This window comes from Sesamum indicum, linkage group LG5 (assembly GCF_000512975.1).
Source record: "Sesamum indicum cultivar Zhongzhi No. 13 linkage group LG5, S_indicum_v1.0, whole genome shotgun sequence".
In the NCBI taxonomy this organism is placed as follows: domain Eukaryota; kingdom Viridiplantae; phylum Streptophyta; class Magnoliopsida; order Lamiales; family Pedaliaceae; genus Sesamum; species Sesamum indicum.
This window is the reverse complement of record NC_026149.1, coordinates 1461931-1485590: the sequence shown is the minus strand read 5'-3', so window position 1 is coordinate 1485590 and position 23660 is coordinate 1461931. Positions and strand designations below refer to the sequence as shown.

The window sequence follows — 23660 nt, the reverse complement described above, 5'->3', positions numbered from 1 at the left end:
ACATACGTGTTTAACAATAATAATCACAACCCTAATGATATCAGAAGATGTGACTGACAATATCTAAATTCCTAAAGAAATGGCACAGTCTCTCTCACTACAAACCCATATTTTTTTTCAATATGAGATGGCAATTCTGCTTATTCTATTCTCATAAACATATACTTAATTTATATACTGAAGCACCCTATTTCCTCATTAATTTCGCCTGTCTTAGAGTTCCCAAGCACAGCCCATGAATGTAGGTGATGGCACAAGGTATTCGACATAATTGGATTTTTTTTTTTTTTTTTATCTAAATTAGTTCTAATCGAACCAAATCAATTTGATGTGTGTAAAAACCGCACAAGTCCAATTGGATGTGAACTGGTGTTTGTAACTTGGGTTGAAATATTTAGAAATATGAATTGAGATAAAGTATGATGAAAGTATGATAATAGTAGAGAGATGTGATAAGAATTATTGATGAGAGCTTAGAAGTGTCGTTCCAGGAGTACAAACCTGTATTTGTAGAAGAGGTTTGCCAAACTTGGGGGGTCTGTCATTAAAGTAAATAGGGAAAGGTGGTTGTCAACAGATAAATCCACACCATCATCCTTATCCTACCAGTTTGTAGGTCTCGTGGGGGTCCTTCTTGATTAGGGGGCTTCAATCGGGTAAGGAGTCTATTTTTCTGGACCTTCTCGTAGTGACTTTTTTTTTTTTTTCCAAAATCCGTCGAGGAGACACCTCGTAGTGACTTGGTTTAATGGAATCCTCCAGTAGGGCGAATGCCTAGTTGGCTGCTGAGATGACTGTTCTGGTGGCTTATGGGCTTCTCGTACATATTTGTATTTTTGGGCTAAGAGCTTTCTTGGACTTCGAATATGAGTGAAGTTAGGAGGGATCCTATTAGGTCTTATCTTCCTAGATTTTTCTGAGTTGGCTTATTAGGTTGAGAAGTGAGCCTAATTCTGGACCAGTATAGTGTCATATCATAATTAAATAACAAATATAATTTACTTGTTATGTGATTAGTCACGATTTCATCTTATTTTGTTTTCAACCATAACACTAAGACCACATCAATTTGACTCATTTAGTTTTGTGGGCTCAAGACATTGAAGAAATGTGTGAGTAGATTTCTGAAGAAATTAGTAGTCACTGGGACATAGCAATATATATTATGTTACTTGCAACACAATTGATTCGGATTGTCTCTCCAGGAACAAACTTAATAAAATTGATTCGGGTTGTCTTCTAGAGCAAAAAGTTTTGTCTTTATTCTGATTTGTCCCTGGTTCCATTGTAGGTAGGTGCAGGTTCTGTCCTTTGTTACAAATGCAGATTGGGGGATAGGCAGACAATGCTGGATTTTCGTTTGATTCTTGCAGAATATCATAATTAATTAATAATTTATGTAATCCCATATATTACAATATGGTAATTACTTATAACTATATATGGCCATCGATCTATTCCTCCATTAACCATTCTTATCATTACACACAAATATATGATTTTTCTTTTAGATTTACTTAATTAGTTGTAATATGTATTGGGATTTGCAAAAGAAATGTGATTTGTTAATTGTACAGCTGTTTGGCGGTGTTGGCTCGAGTTCCCAATATTCATACCAGCCTCCATCTTTGGTGGAAACTGTTGTTGTTGTTTAAGTCAAAAGCCACGCCAGTCAAATTGTTTTACAAGAAATTTCATTTCAAATGGGAGACGATGGAATTTAAATTAATTATACAACATATCCAATATAATTAATAAAAAATAATAAATTATATTATAAATATATTATTTATTATATAATTAATTTAATTCAATTAAATTTGAGACATCACCTTCCTGGAGAAAAGTATTAACTCAAATATATTTAATGCAATTGGGCATGAATGACAGTACGATCTTTTACAAATAAAACATGTATAGCAGAAAATCATGTTCCCCGGACTGAAATTCCAGTTGTTCTCGGATGAATAGTTTAATCCCCCCACGTGCACCGTTGTTGATTTCCCCTACCATGCAGACAACCACGTATTGTTTATTGTCTTAACAAATCATGAAATCCAACAAAAGGAACTTTCCATCTAGCCGCATGCTCAGCCTGCAGCCTGCACATATAAATCATCGCCAAAGCGTTGGCTTAATCACATTCACCACCGCAATCTCATTCAAGAACACCAACAATGGCTAGGTTTCTTGCATGCTTCATCTTGATCACCGCCGCTTCCATGTTAGCGTCGGCTGAGAGTGAAGATAAACTAGTCATAGCAGAAGCTCCCACCGCCGCCCGGAAACTTGGAAAGCATACGCTTTTGCAAGGGAAGATGAGTGCGAGGTCGAGACGGCTAAGCCCCGCAGAGTCCCCTTATAAGGCTGAAGAAAACGGGGTGTTTTCAGGCGAAGTGAGCGCCTCGGGGGAGGAAACTGGAGGTGAAGAGGTGATGAGAAGCAACCACCACCACCACCACTCCATCGATAAATCGGTTGCAGGTGGTGGGGTGATTCTTGGGGGATTAGCCACCACGTTTCTGGTGGCTGTTTTCTGCTACATCCGTGCTACTGGAAGTTGAGCTGTGGAGCCTGGCTCCCCTACTAATTCAGACTCATCTCTTGGGAGGAACAATGGGGAGCCTGCAGCTTCTCCTACTCATTATTCACTCACTATTAGCAACCAAAAGTGAAATCAAATGAAAGGGGATTATGAATATCAAGTACATATATTTAGTACAGAATTATGAAAAATTCTTATTCAAATTATAGTTGGTTGGACCTAATCAATTATACATATTATGTCAAATTAGAAAAGAATGATAAAATATTGTGATTGGTTCCCACCACATTCAATTTGATTAGAATTTCTTTTTTTGTGATAGAAAAAAGATTAATGTATGTATTGATATAAGAATGAATAGTTTTATGAATGGTGAAATAAGCGCATCCATTATTTATAAATTTTATTTGAATTTATAGCACCTTAATCCCAAATCAGCGATTATTAATTAATTTCCTACCCTAATCTATGGTATTGCAAATTAAGAACATTGCCCATTTCATATCACATTGGGCGAAGAACAAACATAGCCCAATTGGAGAGTCCTCATTTCGAAGCTGTTTGGGCTAACAATGCCTATTGATGACCCAATCAGAAGGTCTGTACTATATCTTCTTCTGGCAATTCACCGTTCAAAAGTGCATAGTGTGGCATCAACGATATTCATTTTAGTTTAATGGTTAAGATTAAAATTAGATATTTATTTTATTTTATGTGAATTATTATAATTTTTTCATCATTTTTAGTTATATTCATATATCAATAGAATTGAGACATTAATGTATTGCTCAATATATCGATATGAGTTATTATAATTTTCTTATTAAAAACAAAACAGTCTCATTAAATGGGTCCATTTCACTAACTTATCTACAACAAGTTGTCTTCATTTATACTACTTTTTTGTGTTAGAAGTGAAGGGTGGATATATGTGATATGTGTGTGTGGGTTGTGAGAGGAGATTAATGGAAGATAGAGAGATGATGATGAGACCTTATCCTTGTAATAATTATCTCCATCTATCACTACTTCTTTCTAATTACAGATATTAATTAATTATGATTATCCACTTATCAAAAATCAATCAAATGATAATGTTGATGATGACGATGACGACAACTTCTGTTTCAAGACACACAAAATCAAATGACTTAGCCATCATCATAACCCCATTCTGTTTTCATTGAAAATTTTAATAATTTATATAGAAAAAGAAATACTATTATGTAATTTGGTGTTCGAAGCATTAAAATGTAACAAAATACTACAAATTTAAAAATGTGAGAGCAAATTATAGTGGGTCAAAATTTTCAATTCATTCAAACTAAATAAAAGAAATAGAAGCGAAGCAAAATTTTTATAGTCTTTTTGTGCCCTTTTATGATAACATGAATTAAAATAAAATGATATGTTGTTCTTATATGCATATAATAAAAATATTTGAGACACAGTGAAGTAAAAAGTGAAATGCAAAATAAATGTACAATTTGAATACAAATTGACCTTAGAGAAGTGTACGCGGACAGCAGTTTGTAAGCTTTTATCAAGTTAAAGAAATATATATTATATTAAAGGGATAATTACGCTGTTCTTATTTGAAATTTAATGAATTTTACTAGATTTTTTATAATATAAAAAGTTTAATATAGTATTGTTGGAGTTTATTTATATCTGACAAATAAATTCTTTTATTAATCAAAATTTATCAATTTGTTGATACTAATAAAAAAAAAGAATAAACTTCGATCGACTTAATTTAGGTTTCTAGAGGTTTTAGAGAAAACTTTACTAAACACCAGTGGTTCGAATATATAAGGTAGTCTTAAGGAAGGAAAAAAGAAGGTTTAATTTATTGCAGGTTACATAAATTTTTTTTTTGTCAAACTTTTTGTATAAGGGTGAAGATATACCTCATTGCATGTTTTAATGTGTGGAGATGTGAGTATGGTTTGATTAAAAAAAAATTATTTGACTTACAATAAGTCAGTAATAAGTCAATTTAAAATGAATGTAAATTTTTATTTAATTTTTTTATCAATATCTATAAATTCGATGAGTATTTACTAATAGAAGAATTTATTTATTAGCAAAAAATAAACGTCGAGAGTACTAAATATAATTATATAAAATATAAAAAATTGATGTATAATTACGTCAAACTTAATCAAAAAGCGGTGTAATTATTCATATATTAAAATTTGATATTTAATATATTTAAGTAGATAAATATAGATTATGGTGAAAAGAAAAAAACAGAGACAGAGAGAGGGGTATTATCCATATAATATGTATACATAGTAAATAGGAAAAAAAAAATTGAAAAAATTTGACAACAGAAAATGGTATCCGATAGGGATAGGAAAGGGAGTAAGCAGAGGTGGGTATTATCCACAAAGATATTGGTGGCAGTAAAAGGTTGGGAGTTGCAATGCTGGTCCCACATGGAGGACTGGTGATTCCACGTGGCCACCTCTCACTTAGATTTTGGACAACCAAACTGAGGAACCGAAACCGAAAATCAAATCCTACCCCCAAAGCCCAAAACAAAACAAGAAGAAGAAATCTTTAAAAAAGAGAGAGAGAAATAGAGATGGTCGGGCCAGAAGAGAAGAGTAGATAGAGAGATATACATACAAAAGTTTCCATATATCTATATATAGGTAGATGCATGACATGACATTACATAATAAAAATCCAATCTTTAAGAGGCGAGAGTTTCGTTTTGGGCTTCGCTTTTTTCTTGCCTTTCGTTTCAATTCAATCCTTTTTCTGGCATACATTATTAATGGCTGCTACTACATAACACACAACCACGGAGATCATTCACGTCACGTGTTTTACTCTTTTTTCTTTTTCCTTTTCTTTCTTTTTTTTTTCTTTTGGTTTTGTATTCCCCGTTTGATTCCGCATTATCTGCTGAGGTTTCTGTTTGTTTTTAGGAAAGATTCTCGGTGGTTACGTTTTCCCTGACGGTGGGCTGTGGATGTATACGGAGGGGCTTTCTTTTAGCCAAAACTCTCATTTCAGTGCATTCAAGGTTTTAGAGAGAGAGAGAGAGAGAGAGAAGGAGAATGGAAGGAGGGAAAAAATCGGGTTCTTCATTCACTTATGATCTTTTTGGGGCAAAGGATTCTTCTGCACCTGCTTCGTCTTCTGCCATTTTTGGTTCAATTTTTGCGCCACCTTCCAGGGTAGCTACAATATGATGATCTTTTGTTTTTTTTGTTTCCTTTTGAAATCAGTTTCTGAGTGAATTTGGCTTCATCAGATAATGTGGGTTCGCTGCATTTGTTTTGTTTTAGTGGAATTAGGTTAATCGCTGCCAGAATCTTTGGTGTTTTCACTTTTCCGTCTAACGTAAGATATGGGCTGTGATAGTTTGGTGTTGGTTGTTTGATGAATTCTTTTCTTGCTGAAAGACTTGTTCTTGTTTGGTGCATTTGCAATAAACTTCTTGTTCTTTTCAAATTACTACCGAATTCGAGCTTTTCTTTCGTCTGCCGGAGGGAGCAGGATTATAATCTAAAAGCATAATTATCAATTTTGGCTTTAGTTGAATTGTGTGTCCAGATACCATTCTAAATTCTAATTGCGGGATGATCAAATTAATTCTAGTATACGAGAATTCCTTTATTCTACATAAGATTTCTGGGACGATTTTCTTAAGTCTCTTGATTTTTAGAACTCTGGAGGGGAATCACTGCATTTGTCGGAAACTGAGAAGAAGAATGGCTCTGGAAGTCAAGACTGGAGCGGCAAGAACGCAGCTTCAGGTTTGTTTGAATTGAAATGCATGGTTTTTGTTGGAGTGAACACATTATCTGGTGAAATTGGAGTTTTGAGTTTCAGTAAATTCTTTAGTTTCATGCACCTCTATAGCACTAAAATCTATAGATGAATTGTACAGTCTTGTGGGAATAATTGAAGTTTTAATTTTTGGTATAATTATTCGGTTGTTACTAGTTTTCGTCTTTGGCGGATTAGCTCAGGCTCGTTTTCAGGTGACAATAATGTAGGTGGACAAGAGCAAAACCGGAGCACAACAAAGAAGGAAATGAGTTCATATTTTCAAGAGGAAAAAGTGCAGCCATTTCACTACAGTTCATCGATATACTATGGTGGTCAAGACGTCTATGCTCAACCCCAGAGTACCCAGAACCCTTCATCCACTACAGTGAGTAACCTTAAATGACCATATTAATAACTAAGAAAAGTAAATGAACTTCGTAGCACAATCAGAACAATTGCTTCGCCTCTGTAAGTAAATAAATGTCTCAGTTTCTGTCTAAAATACCTGTACTCCAATTAACTAATTTGATTAAAGAAAAAAATCTTGAAGGGTCGTGACCTTTTAGAAGCTTGTGTAACAGGACTGTTTCTTAGCAAACATGATAGAAGACTTTTTCATCAAATTTGGCCTTCAGGCAATTATATATTCAGCCATTTCCTTTAAGGCTTAAGGTTTCACATAATGATGCGCCAACTGTATATTTGCTTTGTGATCAGTTCAATAAAGATGTGGGAGAAGATGACTCGGGCAGTGCTTCGAGAGGGAACTGGTGGCAGGGTAAGCTTCTACCACGGTCGAAACAGTACATTGAACAATGTGGTTGCCTAAAAATTGCTTGTATTAATTACTTTCATTTGCTTTTCCAGGATCTCTTTACTACTAAGAGCTTACAAGGCATGTAAATCTACTTATACAAAGAATTTGTCAGGGTTGTTTGTTTGGGTGAAAGTGGATAGAAGTGTTTTCTTGATTCATGCATTCCTTTGCAGGTATGAGGCGTATATAGCGCAGCAGCAGGTTTATCCTACTCTGTGGCAAGAAAAGTATATGTTAGTAGCAGTTATAGTTAAAGACAGATGGATTTCGCTTATTATATGTAAAGGCAGCTACTGATGTTGTGCTTTCTGCTTTCTCTCTTAATGTAAAGTATAACGAACTCGGTGCTTTTTGACTGTGGAATGCATATGGTGCTTGGTCTATCTCCATGTCGTCATACATTTTCTTCCAGATTTGGAGTTGAAATTTCTTACCATCTTGAGTTAGCATACATGAACACAAAATAAACCTTAAAGAAAGAAAAGGACGATACTAAGGTTAAAGTGAGTGCAACAGGCGTCCTGTACAGTCACAGGTAAGTTTGTAGATGATATGTTCGTTGTAAATGTGAGTGAGAGAAGGATGTTTGACTAGAATAAGGACCACTTGGGGATGGTGTTTGAGAGTGATAAGGGAATTCGGTTGGAAGGTTGTTGTCAAGCAGCAGTTTCTGGGACTAGTAACTCGATTTTTAGATGGTTTAGATTCGTTTGATGTGGCTAGGCATACCTCGTGATCTTTGTGGATAAGACCACAAGAATATCTAATTCTCTTCAAAGAATGTGTGTGGATCCCTTGGACACTGCCGACAGGCAGACATCCCCACTCCCTCTTATTATTATTCAAAGAGACGTCCCAATTTTCTGTACGCCCAAAAGACTTGACTGTTGAGGATTAACTCCCTCTATGGCCTCCTAGCTTCTTGTCTTAAATTTCAGTATACTGACACAGATTGTGGAAATTGACGAGTATCCTTGGCGTCAGCACTTTGATTTCACTTGAACTCCAATGTAGATGCATTTCTCCTTCCATTATCGGCAGATGGTTGACAACATACATGCACACGCATGATTAGTGCTTCTGAAATTTGGCGGCGTTAACACTAAGAACATAACTGACGGTGGCCACGAAAATACAGCAGACAAAAGTAAAAGTTGATTATAACGCCGTTGCCGGGGATCGAACCCGGGTCGCCCGCGTGACAGGCGGGAATACTCACCACTATACTACAACGACTTGTTGATGAGGACAGCCAATTTATAAATATCAAATTGATGAATCCTTGACGATCCTCATCATTTTGATGTTTTTATCAAGCTCTAACTTTGTTTCATTGACACCTTCACACTTCCTTCCCCCTTCAAATATCAGATTTAGTGAAGACAAAACTAAATTCCAGAAGTTAATCTGTTTTCCAAGAATGTGCTTTCTAATAATACTTCCTGAGCTTGTTCAAATATTGATTCATCTCAAAACTTAATAATGTGTTATAAAGTCCTCAGCTCATTAGGATCTTGATACATTATACTTGATGCCCCTCACCACCTTTAGATACTCGTTCTGCATGTACATGGAAAAGAAAATACAAAGTAGGCCTCTGCTAAAGACAAATGAAGAAACTGATCTGCTATGTTCATTCATAGTTGATTGACTCGTTCGTTCATGGGCTGATGCCATTTTTTAACCTCCCGAAGATTCTTCAAGGGATGGAGATTCTGCCGACATCTCTTGAGTTGTAGATGAACATGAATCTGAACTCCTCATATCACTGCTCAGTTGCTTCCCTTTTCCATCAACACTCAGATAATCAGTCAAAATCCTTTTCAAACCGAACCCACCAGGGGAATCCTTTCCGCCTGCGGTATATGGTGATCTATCTCCCTTTGCAGGGCTAATCAGCTGCAAGGGTGAAAAGCTAGGATTCGTGAAAGCTGCTTTGTATGGAGAAGTGGAGACCGGGAGTGCAATTCCCATGCTTGTCTGAGTAATCATACCGACTTTGGAGATTGAGACGAGTTGATCTGAATGCTTAGATAAGTCATCCACATAAAGTAGGTCATCTATACGTGCCACAATATTAAATGCCAGGCTCTCAAGAACTCGTGAGTAGCTTTCCAATATGGATTTGCCGACATCCTAAAGAACAAAATGTATGGAGAAACCAACTCATAAATGAATAAAATTGTCAAGAAGGGAAAAGACAGGCACAAAGAATTGGAAGTAGATAAGGAATGTGTTTAGTAAAACCTTGTTATATTGGATTTTGCTCATGTCTAAGGTGGTCTGAGGTAGACCAGGGAATCGTTGCTTCAAGCAAAGCAGAAGGCTCTCAGCTTTGTCTGCCAGTTGTTCCCTTTTATCAGCATCACTCACCAAATCCTTGACCATTTCCCATGATGACTTTGAATTAGACCTGCGTGTGCCATGCAAAGGCTTTGAGCTCATTTTTCGGCGCCACACATAAATAGCAGCCTCCACTCTGTTGGCAATCTCTACAGCGTGATGATCAGAAGACAAATCGAGGCAGTCGAGCAAACATTCAGGTGAAAATTGGTCTGAGTTGATATATCGATGCATAAGATCTCCCAAACTCGTTTTTCCATTCTGCAACAATCACAGGCACATCAACAGAAAGGGATTCAGCAACTACCCTTGTTTTATTGTATTAACGTAGATGGCGATATTTCTTTCAATACCTTTGGAAGAGTATCTAAATATGAATCAGGAATAGCCATTTCAGCTAAAACAGCACTGTTAATAGCCATTGCAGCTTTAAGGATTTGGTTGGTGCAGTCACGTGTATGTTGCACCATCTTTCTTGCTTCTTCACTCAGTCCGCCTGGTGGAACTCGAGGAACTGGAAGCCACCATTTGTCTTCTTGATTGGGAAGGGGTTTCCGGAAGGAGGAAGATCCATCATCAGATTCGGGGGCTATTATCCCTTGGTCAACATACCAGAACTCTGAACTCTCAAAACTGTCCAATATTTCCTGTAAGAAGTGTCTGAAATTTAGAATCACCATCTAAACATCAAGAAACCTTTGAAGAAGAGATCAATTTCTTACAAGTAGCATATGGTCTAATTTGCGTAGTGCAGGAAGGTTAATGAACAGATCTGAACGGGGTCTGGAAGTCATGACCTGAATCAATACATAGAGGATAAGTGACTGGAACTATGCTTGTGAGAACAGAATGGATCACTGGAACAACAGAGTAATGCAAACAATTACAAAAAACATTTTGAATTCTGATTCTTATGCTCAAATTTCAAGCCACCAAAGACTATTAAGTTATTCTTGGCAGTATTATTATACAATCATCGAATAAAATAAACTCATACATCTGAATACAGCTAATGCTTGCAAAAGTAAAGGTTTATTTCTCTACAGCGAAATCGTAGTTACCTCAAGTTTGGTCCCATCTGGGAATGTCTGCCAAGAGGGTATCAATTCCACAATGTGATCGCTAACACAGAGAAGACATTCCATTTCTCGTCTCCACATCAGTTTCTTCTCAGGTTGCAGAGGTTCTAATCTCCAAACTTGTCCGAAAAGTGTAGCTAATGCAATACAGGGCAAGTGTAAGAATGAGCCATCAACATGTTCATGCAAGCTAAACATACGTTTTCAGTACTCACCACATAGATTAGTAATAGCATTGGAAATAGCCAGAGCCGTGCAAACCCCGTTGCCACAACCGGACATGTCTTCACCAAGCAGCAATTTTGAGAATCTTTCTTTCATCATCTCAGATTCTACGTTCACCACAGAAAATCAGGCAGAATGCTTTAACAGGAAGATGAAATCATACAATTCACACAAACGTAATCAAATTGTCGGTAGAGTATTAAAAAGACAAGAGGATACAATTAGGACCTGAAAGAATTGATCCTTGCTTCTCTAATTTTCCCTTGTTGGAATGGGGCTTGTCAACTTTTGCAGATACCTCAGAACCGACACAATTTGGCACTTTGTCCTTTTGCATAGGCCAACCCATTGGAGGGGGTGAAGATGAGTCCTCAGAACTACTATTTCCATAGTTCAAAGTAATCTCAGAAGCCAAAAAATCAGAATTTGGACTGCTTTCTCCATTTCTAACTTCGGACTCATTCTCAGAATACCCTTCGTTCTCCTCTTCTACTACTTCACTGTCAGTTACCAGCGCCTCCATTTTAGCCTCAGGAAGACTGAGTGAATCGCAGTACACAGAGTTGTTCACTACCATGCCATCAAAATCAAACCTTTTACTAGAAATCCTACTCGGCATTGTAGCTCTATTTTTCAAGAATTTAACTGATTTCGAGAACCATATTGAGAATGCAGAAGACGGATTTGAATTTCTGGGGATTAGAGGCTGCTTCGGCACAATGACCTCACCGAGAGCTCTATCCATAAGGTTTCGACTACACCTTCAACCATGTTTGGTTCTGAGGTGTAAATGTTAAAAGAAACAAGAGGCAAAGAAAGTAGCAATAATTATTCAAAAATAGTTGCTCAAGCACTGAAGTACACAAATGATGCGTAATGTGTGTTTATGAGAGAGAGAGAGAGAGAGAGAGAGAGAGAGAGAGATTATTAGATAGGTTTCTTACGCACAATGATATGCAGAGCATGTGAGAGAGATTATTACAGAGGTTTTTATGCACAATGATAGGCATTGAGCATGAAAGAAGAGACCAAGAATACACAGTGAGTGAGGCTCCTGAATGCTGGGCTTTTGCTTAAATCAGGCGCTTTCACTAAGTTTCTTTGTTAAGCTTTGCTCAAACAAGCAAGGTTTTCACATAATTATTACATCCCAATTCATATTACCGTAAGAAAAGCATAAACAAAATCTTTCTTTTGTTTTCCTTCTGTACTGATTTGTTTCATCACATAAATTGTATACCTGACACACTGAACACACAGGTTCACATGTCAATTTGCTCCCTGTCAAATATAAGGAAATCACAAGACTAGATTCCAGCATGCAATTTCGGGGGTTTTACGTTTTAACGAAAAACAAAGTTTACATTTACAGTTTACGAAAAGCATGTTCACGCCCATTTTTTCAAGAATCTGATCAGGAAATTTTGTCCCCAGTTAATGGATTTTTACATGTAATAAGAATGGTTGTGTAGATATGATAATATAAAACTGATGATGGGTCCCCAGAAGATCAGGAAACTGTCTTCATTCAAGATTTTGATCGTAATCTAAGAGGGCCGTAGTCTAAAATAATGATATACATGATGAAAACATGCTTAGAACTGAATTCTTTTTAAGTAATGCTAACTCAGGCCAGAGTTTGTGGAAGGTGAGATTTCATAATACTCGTATTAAGTATTTTTTCTAACCCTTCCCCCCAATGGTATTCCGAAACTTTCCTTGTAAGACTTTACGTTCTTCTTACCACTTAGAGCCATCTAATCTTAGTCATAGTGCTGGTAGTTCTAACAGAAAGAACACTAAGACAACACCCTCCCAACAACTTGTGCGTTGTTGGGTCATTCACTTTTACGTTTCTTTATGCCTTCAAAATTGTTAACTACTCGTAATTATTAATCATGTTTGTATATGGGCAGCCTATCATGAACATGACCCGAGTTGTTCTGGAGATGGGCCAACATGGGCTAGCTTATGTGAATGAAAACTGGACCGGGTCATGGATTTAATCTTAAATGGTGCGTAACCAATATCCATATCCATATCCATAACCATTTGTTACGTCTTTTTCCTTCAAATTTTTGGAGATTTTGAAGTTAGCAATTGATATGGCGGTGAGATGAGATGATCGCCTATGTCAGCTTCGCATGGTAATAATGTCTGCTCGTTTCAAAATTAGTAAACAGTTGGTGAAATCAAGAAGTCTCCACCGACTTTCTCTCCCTCTATTTACTTCTTGAGTTCAATTAGGGTTAAACTACTTATTCCATCAATTATTCATTCTTTCCTCTTCATCCAAAAGCAAATGATGGACTCTTGAATCAATTATATGATAAATATTTACAGAACGATTAGCGTACATTTGAAAAAAGGTGATCAATCACATGATAAGTGTACAAAATTATTATATGACAAATGTAATTGCTATAATATACACATAGTTTTTCACTGCGTAAGCATAAATTTTGAATAAATTTGGTACTAAAGTTTGTAATTGATGAAGTGATGGTTGTTAATGACTAGACTAGAAGAATGTATTCAACTCCTTCACTCTACTATAATAAGAAGAGCTTCTCAAAAATCAATAAACACACAAACACCAAAAGTACAAGTATGGGAGAAGTGAAGGTGTTGGGAGCATGGGGCAGCCCATTCAGCAGAAGAGTGGAGATGGCCCTGAAACTGAAAGGGGTAGAATATGAATACATGGAAGAAGATCTGATCAACAAGTCCCCTTTGCTTCTCAAGCACAACCCGGTTCACAAGAAACTGCCTGTTCTCCTGCACAACGCCAATCCCATCGCCGACTCTTTGGTCATTCTTGAATATATAGATGAAACCTGGGAAGGCCCACCCATTCTTCCCAAAGATCCATATGAAAGATCAAAGGCCCGTTTCTGGGCCAAGTTCGTGGATGACGAGGTTCCTACAAATTTAATTAACCACCATGCGTGTTTTCTTTATGATTATATATACCTCGTATTCCTAACTAATTATACGATCATCATTGTACTACTTTTGTGGTCCGGCAGTGCCTGCCTGCGATGTGGAAAGCATGTTGGAGCAGCGGAGAGGAGCGAGAGAAAGCCAAGGAAGAAGCGGTGGAGCTGCTGAAGTTTCTGGACAGTGAAATAAAGGGAAAGAAGTGGTTCGGAGGTGACAACATTGGAATAGTTGACATTGCGGCCAATTTCATTGCGTATTGGTTTGGAATTATTGCGGAAGTGGTGGGACTTGTTGATGAAGTCATAACCCAAGAGAAGCACCCCAATCTGTGTAAATGGATTGAGAAGTACAATAAGTGCAGCTTTGTAAAGGAAAATGTACCACCTAAGGACAAACTGGCTGAGAAATTTAAGGATGGGAGCCCCCCCCCCCCCCCGCCGCTAAATAGTGCTTCGTAGGGTGTGCTTTCTGATTGAATAAGATGTTTGTGTTGAGTAATAAATGGGGCTTTTGCCACCCACTTGTACTAATTAACTATAAACTCAACTATTATGCCTGTCTTCCCTAATCATCAATTCCCTTTTTTTAAGTGAAACTTACATAATTATATCAATATTTTATTAAATTGAATCATATATTAATATTCAATTGATGATCACTAATAAATTTACATAAACTGAGCTACATACTTATACATTGGTAGGATTCAAACTTATTTATAAGATCTCGACTTCAACCAATAGGTAGAACATTATTGATAATTCTGTGCTTTTTCTCTATATGTTCTAAGTGTCCGTACTATATATAATTGACCCACACCTTTTTCATTTTATAAACATTTCATGATTTGTAATAACTAGCTTGTGTGTTTTTATCTTTAATCCCTATTTACTCTCCCATTTTTATCTATTCCAAATATTACACATTAATTATCTCATAAATGTTTAGTGTTTATTTAAAATAATTCATTATTCTTATATTAATTTTTTATTTATAAAATAAAAAAATTATATGGATTTATACTCACAAAAAGAATGTGCTGCCACATTTTGTTACACACTGACAAACATTCCTTGATAAATGACATAATATATAAATAGACATAATTAAGTCGTATTATTTCAAAAGCACAGAATTGGTTGGAGCGTCATACATATGAATTGGTCCGCAAACGAACATTTATTATTAAAAACAAATGATGATGATGATGATAATGAGGAGATCAGTTCTTGTGAAAGTCAGGATCCTTGACTATGGTAACTGGGCAGCTGGCAGTCGCAATCACGTAGTTACTTACACTTCCCAAGATTATCCTGCACATCATCATCACCATAACTATGTAATGCTGCATTTAACACATATTCAAGAAAACATCCTACCATTACAACCATGTCTTAATTTTTCAATATAAATTTCTTTTCTGTTGATATAATTGAGTAAATTAAATCGACATTCTTTATTATTGTTGGGATCCTACTTGTACAATATCCATAATTGTTCATCACTTATAAGTTTATTAAATTTAATATTAAAAATATCAATATAATTTATTCTATATAATTCAATGCAGCTCTAAAAATAAATAGAGCATCCAAAAACCACATTTGAGTAATACAAGAAGTATTTCATGACTTAATTAAGAAAATAATCCAATTATATATCCTCATTGTGTGATTTTAATTCGCAAGCACTTAGCTAAATATGTATATTTATGCATATATATATTTTTTTCTAGTTAAGCACATAGCTATATTGTTTTATATCAAATGTATCTATACTAGCATAAAAGACAACTTATTGTCATATCAATATTTTCATATTCAATTTTTTTTTAAATTCAATCCATTCATTCAATAAAATTTTGTTTTTAACAGCAATCTTTTTTTTTTTAAATAAATTCATATTCACAACTTAATTTTTTCTTATATCTCACTCCACAGTTCTTTCTAATCACAAATTTTTTTATTTTTTCCCCCTCTCCTCACACCACATTGTTTTTTTTCTTTTTTTTTTTTCTCTTCATCGACATCATGATTCTTTTCTAATGTACTTGCAGAACCGCATGTGGCAGAGGCTAGTTAAATAAAGAAAATTATTCAAAAATAATTAATGAATCATCTTACATACATAATATATATTCAGTATGTTACGACATCTTAATATATATGAACAAGTTTCAATGAGATTTAATTTATTGATAAAGATGTTAGATTTAATTTTAGATTATATTTGATGTGTAAAAGATAAGTATTTATAAACTTATAATATTTTATTTCTAGAAATTATGAACTTATCGCACTAAAATTAATTTTACCTCATATGTAAATGACACGAACCGTTACAATTATAAAAAAGAAGAAAATATGTGTATTACGTAGAATAAGACATTTTAGGAAGTTGGTGCCCAAAATGATAAACTGCTGTGAATTTTAAGACAACGAGAAAAGAATTAAAAGCATACCTCTTTAAGGCGCTGAGGCCCCGGCTACCCATAACCAAGGAATCAAGCTTCAAATCATCAGCAGCTTGACAAAGCTTATCTCTCGCATCTCCCCAGTACAACTTCGTCACAACATGTATCTAATCAATCAACCCAATCACAAATTAACAAACATTCATCTTCCGACAACGATTTAATATGCAATGCGAATTAATTTAGGATTAATCTGACAAATCAAAACACCTCTTTCTGCCTGGTAGCAGTGTCGAGCATGTCGAGAACCTCAATATCCGTTTTGACTTGGTACTTGTTCATTACTTCCGGCTCACGAAACTCCGCCAATGGGATAAGCGCTAGAAATTCAGACAAAATCCATAAGAATCGAAATCATCATGTGGTTACTCATTATTCTATCTCAACAACATCAGATCCGATCGAAACGCAATGAATATAGAAGTAGAAAGAATTGAAAAAGGGGAGAGGAAGGAAAGAGGTGCGTACGAGAACCGGATTCGGACCAGATTTTCTGGGCAGACTCGTCGAGGGAGTGAGATTTGATGTGTAAGATGTAAACAGTGTCGCCTTTGTCGGCCAGATTCTCCAGGGCCCATTGCAGCGCGGCCTTGCTGCTCTTGGAGAAATCCATCGCCACCCCGATTTTCCTGTCTTTTGCCATTTTTCTCTGTTGTGTCTTCGTGTTCTACAACTCTTCCTGTCTGAATCTCTCTCAGAACTCTCTTCCTGTCTTAATCTTTTGTAATGGGAAAACAACACGCTTGCGTCCGGAAACCCGAAAATGACCCCCTGGAAATAGCTAATTATTTGATATAAAAAACAACAACAACAAAAGTGTTGAAATCCCAACAAAAAGAAAATAGCTAAATATAGAGTTGTTGCTTTAAAATTAATTAGGATGTACATTATATGGTATTTATACAATAATAATTACTATAGCTGATAAAATGGTAAAATACTCTTAATTATATTTATTGTTATCAAATTTGGTTAATTATTTTATTAATAGTTACCTATTCACACATTTAATAGTAATTCGGATAGAGTATTTGATTTATATTTTCATTTAATAAAATGTAAGGAAAAGCGGGGGGTGTGGATTAGGCAGATTTGCACATGAAACATGGAATAAGACAAGATCTAACTAGGAAAACTGAAGCCTCCACGCTGCTTCCTCTGTCCCTTTCATTTCATATTTTAATACATAACACCTGGAAATGGAATCATTCCTCATTGCGCTAACCTAACGCTTCTTTCATACCCCAACTTGCCCAATTGCCCCAAATCTCTGCATGCTATAATCTTTCGATCATTATTGATTATTCCTGAAACAAAGATTGAGATTATTAGTGTTGTGGAGGTGGACGACCCTACAAAATAAATACAAAAGAAAAGTAGAAGATGTGAAGCAAATTACAATTTTGGTCTGGTGATTTGCAATATTAGTTCATACTTTATAAAATAGTTAATATTAATCACATATTTCAGAAAAAACATTATAAAGTTAGTTCTATGATAAAAAAATTACAATATTTGAGATTAACTTTACCATATTTTTCTGAATACTGAATGCAAAATTTGATGAGAAATCAAGTGCTCTACTTGGGATGTGTTGTAAAAAACTTATCGTTGTTAGAGAAATTACAAATACCTTCTTATTTTAACGTTTATTTAACGATCAATCCAATATGTTATCCAGTTCCGTTCAATGCTTACGGTGAGCCGTCCAATATGTAATTTTAAAAATTAAAAATTATAATTTTACATCTACTTCTCAAATTTTTTTTTTGTTTATAAAAAGAAAAATTAGAGGTAAAGTTAGTAATTTTTATTTTATTATTTAGGGGCTATATAATAATTTTTTTATTTTAAATAAATATTTATAATATTGAAACAGTAAAAGAGTAATCGTGTTAAATTTTAATAGAAATAATTATAATTTATAAATTGAATATGATAAGAGAATAGGGTAAAAGGAGTGGCACGCCGACTCACTTTTGTTATTATTCAATGTCGCGGCTCCCTTTTTTATTCCTTTTCCAGCGGCGGAGTATAATGCCAATAATACGCACTTTATTTTGGTAATTATGTACTCTCCTGATTTTCATTGGATCACTTGTGACAATAATCATTATCTGGAATATGGCCATCCTCCCTTCCCAATCTTATCTACTTTTTGCCTTCCTTACTTTTTTTGGTGAAAATTGGAAATTATTTACAAAATAACACATTTAATTTTAAATTTTCAATTACAAGTTATTACACCTGATGCTACAACTAAAGCTAAAGATTAGAAGCAAAAGGGTAAATTGCATGACACCTTGAGTGTATTTCATGATAATTTTAAGTGGTATTTTTTATATACTTTGCAGCCTAAATGCTTCTAATTAAGTGTCATATTGCAGCATTTGCTCATAATGGATTAATATAATGAAAAAGGAAGAAACAAGCCAACACCTGACAGATTAGTAGGAAGAGTTAGGCATGCCTACGCCTAAATCTGCGAGAATATAACTCTGAAAGGAAAGTTCAAAAAATAAAATTTTAAAAAATTTGAGGCGAACTGTGATACTTTTATAATGGTCGCAAAACTTTCTCAATAATTAATATTGGAAACCGTATGAATATATATTCTTGAGTTCATAACATATTTTTCCTTGTATTATGCATTAATTTGGGTACCTCAATGTTCATGAAATTTTCTTTTCTTGTTATTTTCTTTTATTTCTAATTAAGAGAGAGAAATAAAACATATGATCTATCAGCTAGAATCCATATATGATCGATATTGTAAAGTTTGTACAATTCGAGAGCACAAATCTCATACCTCTGTGTTAATGTTCCAAAATCAGTGGCTGACAAAAAAAATATTAAATATACAAGATTTAATTCGCGTGAAACAAAAAAATACAATTATGTTCAAGTGCAATGTATATGTGTGTATATCATGAAAATGTAATAACAATGTGCTATATGACAATTAATTTCAGACAAATAGATGAATCAAATCAACAATGTATAATGTATGTAAAATTCAGATGCGGTTATAAGTAAAAAAGAACGTAATGAAAAATAATATGATACAAACAATTATTACAAAAAAACTATAAATAATTATGTATGTAAGCATGATGACAACAATGTAAAAGTATAAGATACACAGAAAGACAGATTATTGTCTTGAGAATATGAAAAATTGAAGCCACGTTATATTTACATAAAAAAAAAAAAGCATGAAATTAATAGCCAGTTGCATATATATCATAAGTTTGTGCATGTTGAACTTAATATTTACCTAGTGAATGAATACACAACACATGTAGATAGGATTTAACCGATTTATTTTGCAGTTGTAACATCCTGAGCTTTTAAATTCAGTCTGCTTGTTCAATAAGTTAGATTGTTCCCACAGATGGTGCCAAGTTGATGCTACGACAAAAACTAAAAATTAGAAAAAAAAAAAAAAAGATAATTGATGGGTTATAACTAGATCAACTATGAAGACATAATCAATACAAAAAGAATGCTCTATTTTTCTTTTCTCCTCCTCTTATTTTTCCTTTTTTCGGAGTTTATATACGGATTAATTGAAAAAATTGATTGTTTATTGTTGCTTTGATAAAGAACTTGGATTGTGCTATGTAATTATTGCATTGTCTTCTTGAACCTTGACTGCCTTTTAGATTTTATTTGTTGGAGTCAATAGTGCTAATAATCGTTGTATTGAATTTGGACTAACTACTAGATTTTATTCATTTGAATTAATTCCGCTAGTAACCGTCGAATTGAAATTGGACTAATTTTTAAGCTTTATTCATTTGAGCCAATCGTGGTAGTAACTGTTGCATTAGACTTTGGCTAATTTTTAAACTTCATTCGTTAAAGCAAATTACGCTATTCAACAATGGAAACTATAATCTAATCAAATAGAAATTATAATTTTGCCATATCAACTCCATCGTAAAATTCAAATTCAAGAATTCTATATTTATAAATAGAGTATTGAGTGCAAAATTAATACAGTGCACATAAAATATTTAATGCATGTGGATAACGGCAGTTGGAGTCTATGAAAGCATCGAGAAGCTAGTTGATGCCGGCAGCAAGCATCACTATTGGGTGAACACCCCTTTAGTAGTGAGCCCAGGAATAATTCTAGTCAACTATTATAGTGAATCGTGTGCCTTAATATTACAATCCAGAATATAGAAATATTAATGAATCTGCATAGATTTAGGATAGCAGTTCATGTGCAAAATATTTACAGATCTATGAATGCTGTAAAATCATAAAAATAGAAAGATTGGCTCAGGGAGTCAGATCCGGAGAGAAAAGCCCACAACCACTAAAGGCCGGCAATCTCTCACGATTGCTCAGAAGCTCAAAACAGATACCACCAAGAAATGATCTTCAAAGGATCACTTACAACCACTTAGAGTTCTACTTAGGAACCAAGTTCACAAAGAACCTTTTAATCAAGGAAAGGAAGAAGAAAGAGGAGGAGGAGATTTTTAGTTCGGTTACTTGGCTTTTATAGAGGTAGGACCTTGATTCGTGAGAGGGAGCTATTGAAGACGGAGAGAGCGGAGACGACGATTGATAGAAACTGAGGAGGAAGAGGGGTTGGAGAGAGAGAGAGAGAAGAGAGGAGAGGAAGCCATTGAAGACGGAGAGAGAGGGAGACGACAATTGATAGAAACCGAGGAGCGAGGGGTTGGAGAGAGAGAGCAGAGACCAGTGAAAGAAACAAGGGGGCATGAGAGAACGAGAGTAGGGTTTGGGGTATAAAAAATAAGACAAATTAGATTGGGTGAGTGGGTTGAGCTTAACCAATGGACCAATAGCTGAATGGGTTGAGCCTAACCGGTGGACCAATGGCTGAATGGATTGAGCCATCCAAGTGAGGGGCTTGAGTTTTTGGGCTTGGGCCTACAAAAAAGATCATGGCCACATTTTCTCAACAACGACCGGTCGTAATGAGAACGGTGGAAAATGACGGCCGCTCCTTTTTTCATGTTTTAAAAAGTCATTTTACAGACCCCCCCCAAAAAAAAAACAAAAAAAAACTTCTTACTATGTTTAGTTTCATGTTTGGGCAATTTATGAAACAAAATAAAACACACCCGATGTTTTGTATTTTTTTACTCCTTATTTGTGTGTTTTTTTGTTTTTCAACTTTTTATATACGATATATATACACTTTTATATAATATAAAAAAGACATTATTTGACAAATGAATAGTATTTTTGTCTCCCGAAAGTACTCATTAAACATACAATATTTACATATAAAAAGTATATACAAAAGAGATATGATTTGACAATGAACGATTATTTTTATTTCTCAAATTCCAACATTACACCTACACTACTTATTCTAATAGTGTTTGGATTTGTATTTTAAGTGTTTTGTTTTGTTGGTTTGGAGATAGAAAGAGAAAAATAGAGATAAATAAGTGTGTGTTGGAGATAGATGGTATGTTTGGATTTGTGTTTCGAGGTAATTTAAAGTATTTTAAAATAGGTGGTGTAGGTTTGATGTTGGGATTTGAGAGACGAAAATCGCTTTCTATTGTCAAGTCATGTTTTTTTTATATATATTTTTATATATAAATATTATTTGTTTAATATTGTATTTTTTGAAGACAAAAAAATACTGTTTATTGTCAAATCATATATCTTTTATATTATATATAAGTTTATATATATACATATTATATAGAAAGTTGAAAAGAAACACACACAAATAAGATGTAAAGACACAAAATAAATATTGGGTGTATTTTATATTGTTTTGAGAAATGTCCAAACATGAAACCAAATGTAGTCTCTGTCTTTGTCTCTGTCTCGGTCTCTCTTTGTTTTTTGTTGCACAAGCAAAGAAAACAGGGGAAAGAAGGTGAAAGGATAAGAAGGTGGGTAAGGACGAAGGAGTAAGAAGATGCTTGGATTCCATTTGGCTATCTATAATACTCCCAACCCTATAATTCATATGGTAGATCTGTTTGGTTCAATAATAAGACTGGATAAATTCCTTGAAATTACCATAAGACTATTGCAATCTGTCTGCCTGATAATGACACAGATTGATAATATAATTAGCAAGTGGGAAGAAAAACTCAACTCTAATTAAAATGCAGAGCGGTGATGCCCTTCATTTAAGTTTAAACTATTAGTCGTAGGTTGTGGTGGAGGTGGATTTGGTCATGACTCCAACCCTTTTCCTTTACCCTCAATCGCCCCACTCTCCCAAACAACCTCCAAATTTCAGGACAATCTTACTCCACTTTGTTCCTCACATCCATTTTATCTTCTCTTTTTGAACATGCATGTCTTAACATTATTTTCCAGAAAACGAGAAACATGTTTGCATGGTATGCCATGCATGCGTGTCACATACCAATACATTGTGTGTTTCAATATTAAAAAATATTAATATATCTTTTGAGGCTTGATGCCATAAATATATTAAAGTATCGTGCGAGTTTCCGTATTTTATTCAAACATTATTTTTAATTATAATCCTTAATGTAAATTTAAGTGTGGAATAGATACAAATTTGCAATTTATTTCAGCAAGAATTTTGAGAGTGAATACACTCCCGATAGACATGGGCACTTCCCCTATAAACACATGTTTGTTCCTCCATACAGGGGACACCTTTCTTACTCTTTGGACACCCTCTAACACCTCTCTCACTCTCTAAAGATTCTTTGAGCACTCTACAAGTACGTTATTACGAGTTTTTATACTTTTCACCAAATTTATCACCATATCTTGATTCTTAATTCAATTTACTTATTTTTTTTTTTGCTATATTTCATCTCGAGTTCAATACTAACTTGTACGTTGGAATTCATTTTTTCATGTTCTCCTTTAAGATTTGCATTCGTTTGATTAAGTTTTAAATGATTATCCAAATTTATTAGACACATACATTTTTATACATATCAATACAGAAAAATATAAATAATTTATATAAATAGATTGGAAATATAAATATAATTAGATGAAATAAGTAACCCCACCGGTAATTACTTAGATGCAAAGCAGTGGGAGGGTGGGATTGGATAAGGACAAGGATTGTGGTATGAGAAAGGCGCAAACACGTTCTCACCACCACGCCTCCTTAACCACTGATCCCAATTAAAAAACCCCATTTACAAAGTCAGTCCCCTAATTCAAGGAATAATCACTCAAAGCGCTCTAAAACTAATAAAAAAAGAAAAAAGGGATGGTGAACCGAATTTAGGGTGTGGTCCCACCCCCACCGGGTGGCTCACATCACATGCGAACCGAGTGAGAGGAGTGTCAGACCCCGACCCCACGCCCACTCCCACACCCCTCTGCTTACCTGGCTGCACCTCTTTCCAACTAATTTTTCAAACTTTGCTGCCGCCGCGCGTCCTCCCACTCGCCATCCCCCCCCCCCCCAGCCTTCCCCTAAGGTTCCCCACTCCCCCA

The 23660-nt window shown here is 34.9% G+C and overlaps 5 protein-coding genes and 1 non-coding gene across 9 annotated transcripts; 3 read left to right on the top strand and 3 right to left on the bottom strand.

Annotated features, from left to right (window-relative positions):
- On the top strand, positions 1917-2757 carry LOC105161584. The gene has a single exon (XM_011079318.2). The coding sequence runs from the start codon at positions 2178-2180 to the stop codon at positions 2562-2564; it is 387 nt and encodes a 128-aa protein (XP_011077620.1). The 5' UTR covers positions 1917-2177; the 3' UTR covers positions 2565-2757.
- LOC105161583 lies at positions 5071-7534 on the top strand. Of its 4 annotated transcripts, none has more exons than XM_011079315.2 (7): positions 5071-5205; positions 5485-5736; positions 6228-6318; positions 6547-6719; positions 7052-7112; positions 7202-7229; positions 7325-7534. In XM_011079315.2, the coding sequence occupies exons 2-6, from the start codon at positions 5617-5619 to the stop codon at positions 7216-7218; spliced, it is 462 nt and encodes a 153-aa protein (XP_011077617.1). In that variant the 5' UTR covers positions 5071-5205; positions 5485-5616; the 3' UTR covers positions 7219-7229; positions 7325-7534. The 4 variants fall into 4 exon arrangements, with proteins under 4 accessions (XP_011077617.1, XP_020549321.1, XP_011077618.1 ...); XM_020693662.1 differs by having other exon boundaries at positions 5105-5205; positions 5490-5736; XM_011079316.2 differs by lacking the exon at positions 5071-5205 and having other exon boundaries at positions 5230-5736; positions 6562-6719.
- Positions 8316-8387, bottom strand: TRNAD-GUC. The gene has a single exon. It is a non-coding gene; the product is annotated as a tRNA-Asp (tRNA).
- On the bottom strand, positions 8611-12028 carry LOC105161582 (rop guanine nucleotide exchange factor 7). The gene is made up of 7 exons (XM_011079313.2): positions 11027-12028; positions 10789-10905; positions 10556-10710; positions 10217-10291; positions 9848-10141; positions 9399-9755; positions 8611-9287 (listed from the first exon to the last, which is right to left on the bottom strand). Exons 1-7 carry the CDS (start codon positions 11541-11543, stop codon positions 8832-8834), a joined length of 1971 nt encoding a protein of 656 aa, XP_011077615.1. The 5' UTR covers positions 11544-12028; the 3' UTR covers positions 8611-8831.
- Positions 13222-14306, top strand: LOC105161624 (probable glutathione S-transferase). Its single transcript, XM_011079362.2, has 2 exons — positions 13222-13717; positions 13828-14306. The coding sequence occupies exons 1-2, from the start codon at positions 13328-13330 to the stop codon at positions 14197-14199; spliced, it is 762 nt and encodes a 253-aa protein (XP_011077664.1). The 5' UTR covers positions 13222-13327; the 3' UTR covers positions 14200-14306.
- Positions 14819-16998, bottom strand: LOC105161580 (universal stress protein PHOS34). The gene is made up of 4 exons (XM_011079312.2): positions 16683-16998; positions 16425-16534; positions 16203-16321; positions 14819-15054 (listed from the first exon to the last, which is right to left on the bottom strand). Exons 1-4 carry the CDS (start codon positions 16855-16857, stop codon positions 14964-14966), a joined length of 495 nt encoding a protein of 164 aa, XP_011077614.1. The 5' UTR covers positions 16858-16998; the 3' UTR covers positions 14819-14963.

What these genes read in the sequence shown, in the direction of transcription:
- LOC105161584 (XM_011079318.2), top strand. Translation starts at nt 2,178, where the DNA reads ATGGCTAGGTTTCTTGCATGCTTCATCTTGATCACCGCCGCTTCCATG.
- LOC105161583 (XM_011079315.2), top strand. Translation starts at nt 5,617, where the DNA reads ATGGAAGGAGGGAAAAAATCGGGTTCTTCATTCACTTATGATCTTTTT. An exon ending in TTTTTGCGCCACCTTCCAGG is followed by an intron (nt 5,737 to 6,227) that starts GTAGCTACAATA and finishes CTTGATTTTTAG; the next exon opens with AACTCTGGAGGGGAATCACT. An exon ending in CGGCAAGAACGCAGCTTCAG is followed by an intron (nt 6,319 to 6,546) that starts GTTTGTTTGAAT and finishes GCTCGTTTTCAG; the next exon opens with GTGACAATAATGTAGGTGGA.
- LOC105161582 (XM_011079313.2), bottom strand. Translation starts at nt 11,543, where the DNA reads ATGGATAGAGCTCTCGGTGAGGTCATTGTGCCGAAGCAGCCTCTAATC. An exon ending in AATTAGACCATATGCTACTT is followed by an intron (nt 10,142 to 10,216) that starts GTAAGAAATTGA and finishes CACTTCTTACAG; the next exon opens with GAAATATTGGACAGTTTTGA. An exon ending in ATTTAGATACTCTTCCAAAG is followed by an intron (nt 9,756 to 9,847) that starts GTATTGAAAGAA and finishes TGATTGTTGCAG; the next exon opens with AATGGAAAAACGAGTTTGGG.
- LOC105161624 (XM_011079362.2), top strand. Translation starts at nt 13,328, where the DNA reads ATGTATTCAACTCCTTCACTCTACTATAATAAGAAGAGCTTCTCAAAA. An exon ending in CCAAGTTCGTGGATGACGAG is followed by an intron (nt 13,718 to 13,827) that starts GTTCCTACAAAT and finishes GTGGTCCGGCAG; the next exon opens with TGCCTGCCTGCGATGTGGAA.
- LOC105161580 (XM_011079312.2), bottom strand. Translation starts at nt 16,857, where the DNA reads ATGGCAAAAGACAGGAAAATCGGGGTGGCGATGGATTTCTCCAAGAGC. An exon ending in CTGGTCCGAATCCGGTTCTC is followed by an intron (nt 16,535 to 16,682) that starts GTACGCACCTCT and finishes CTGAATTTCTAG; the next exon opens with CGCTTATCCCATTGGCGGAG. An exon ending in GGCCTCAGCGCCTTAAAGAG is followed by an intron (nt 15,055 to 16,202) that starts GTATGCTTTTAA and finishes GATGATGTGCAG; the next exon opens with GATAATCTTGGGAAGTGTAA.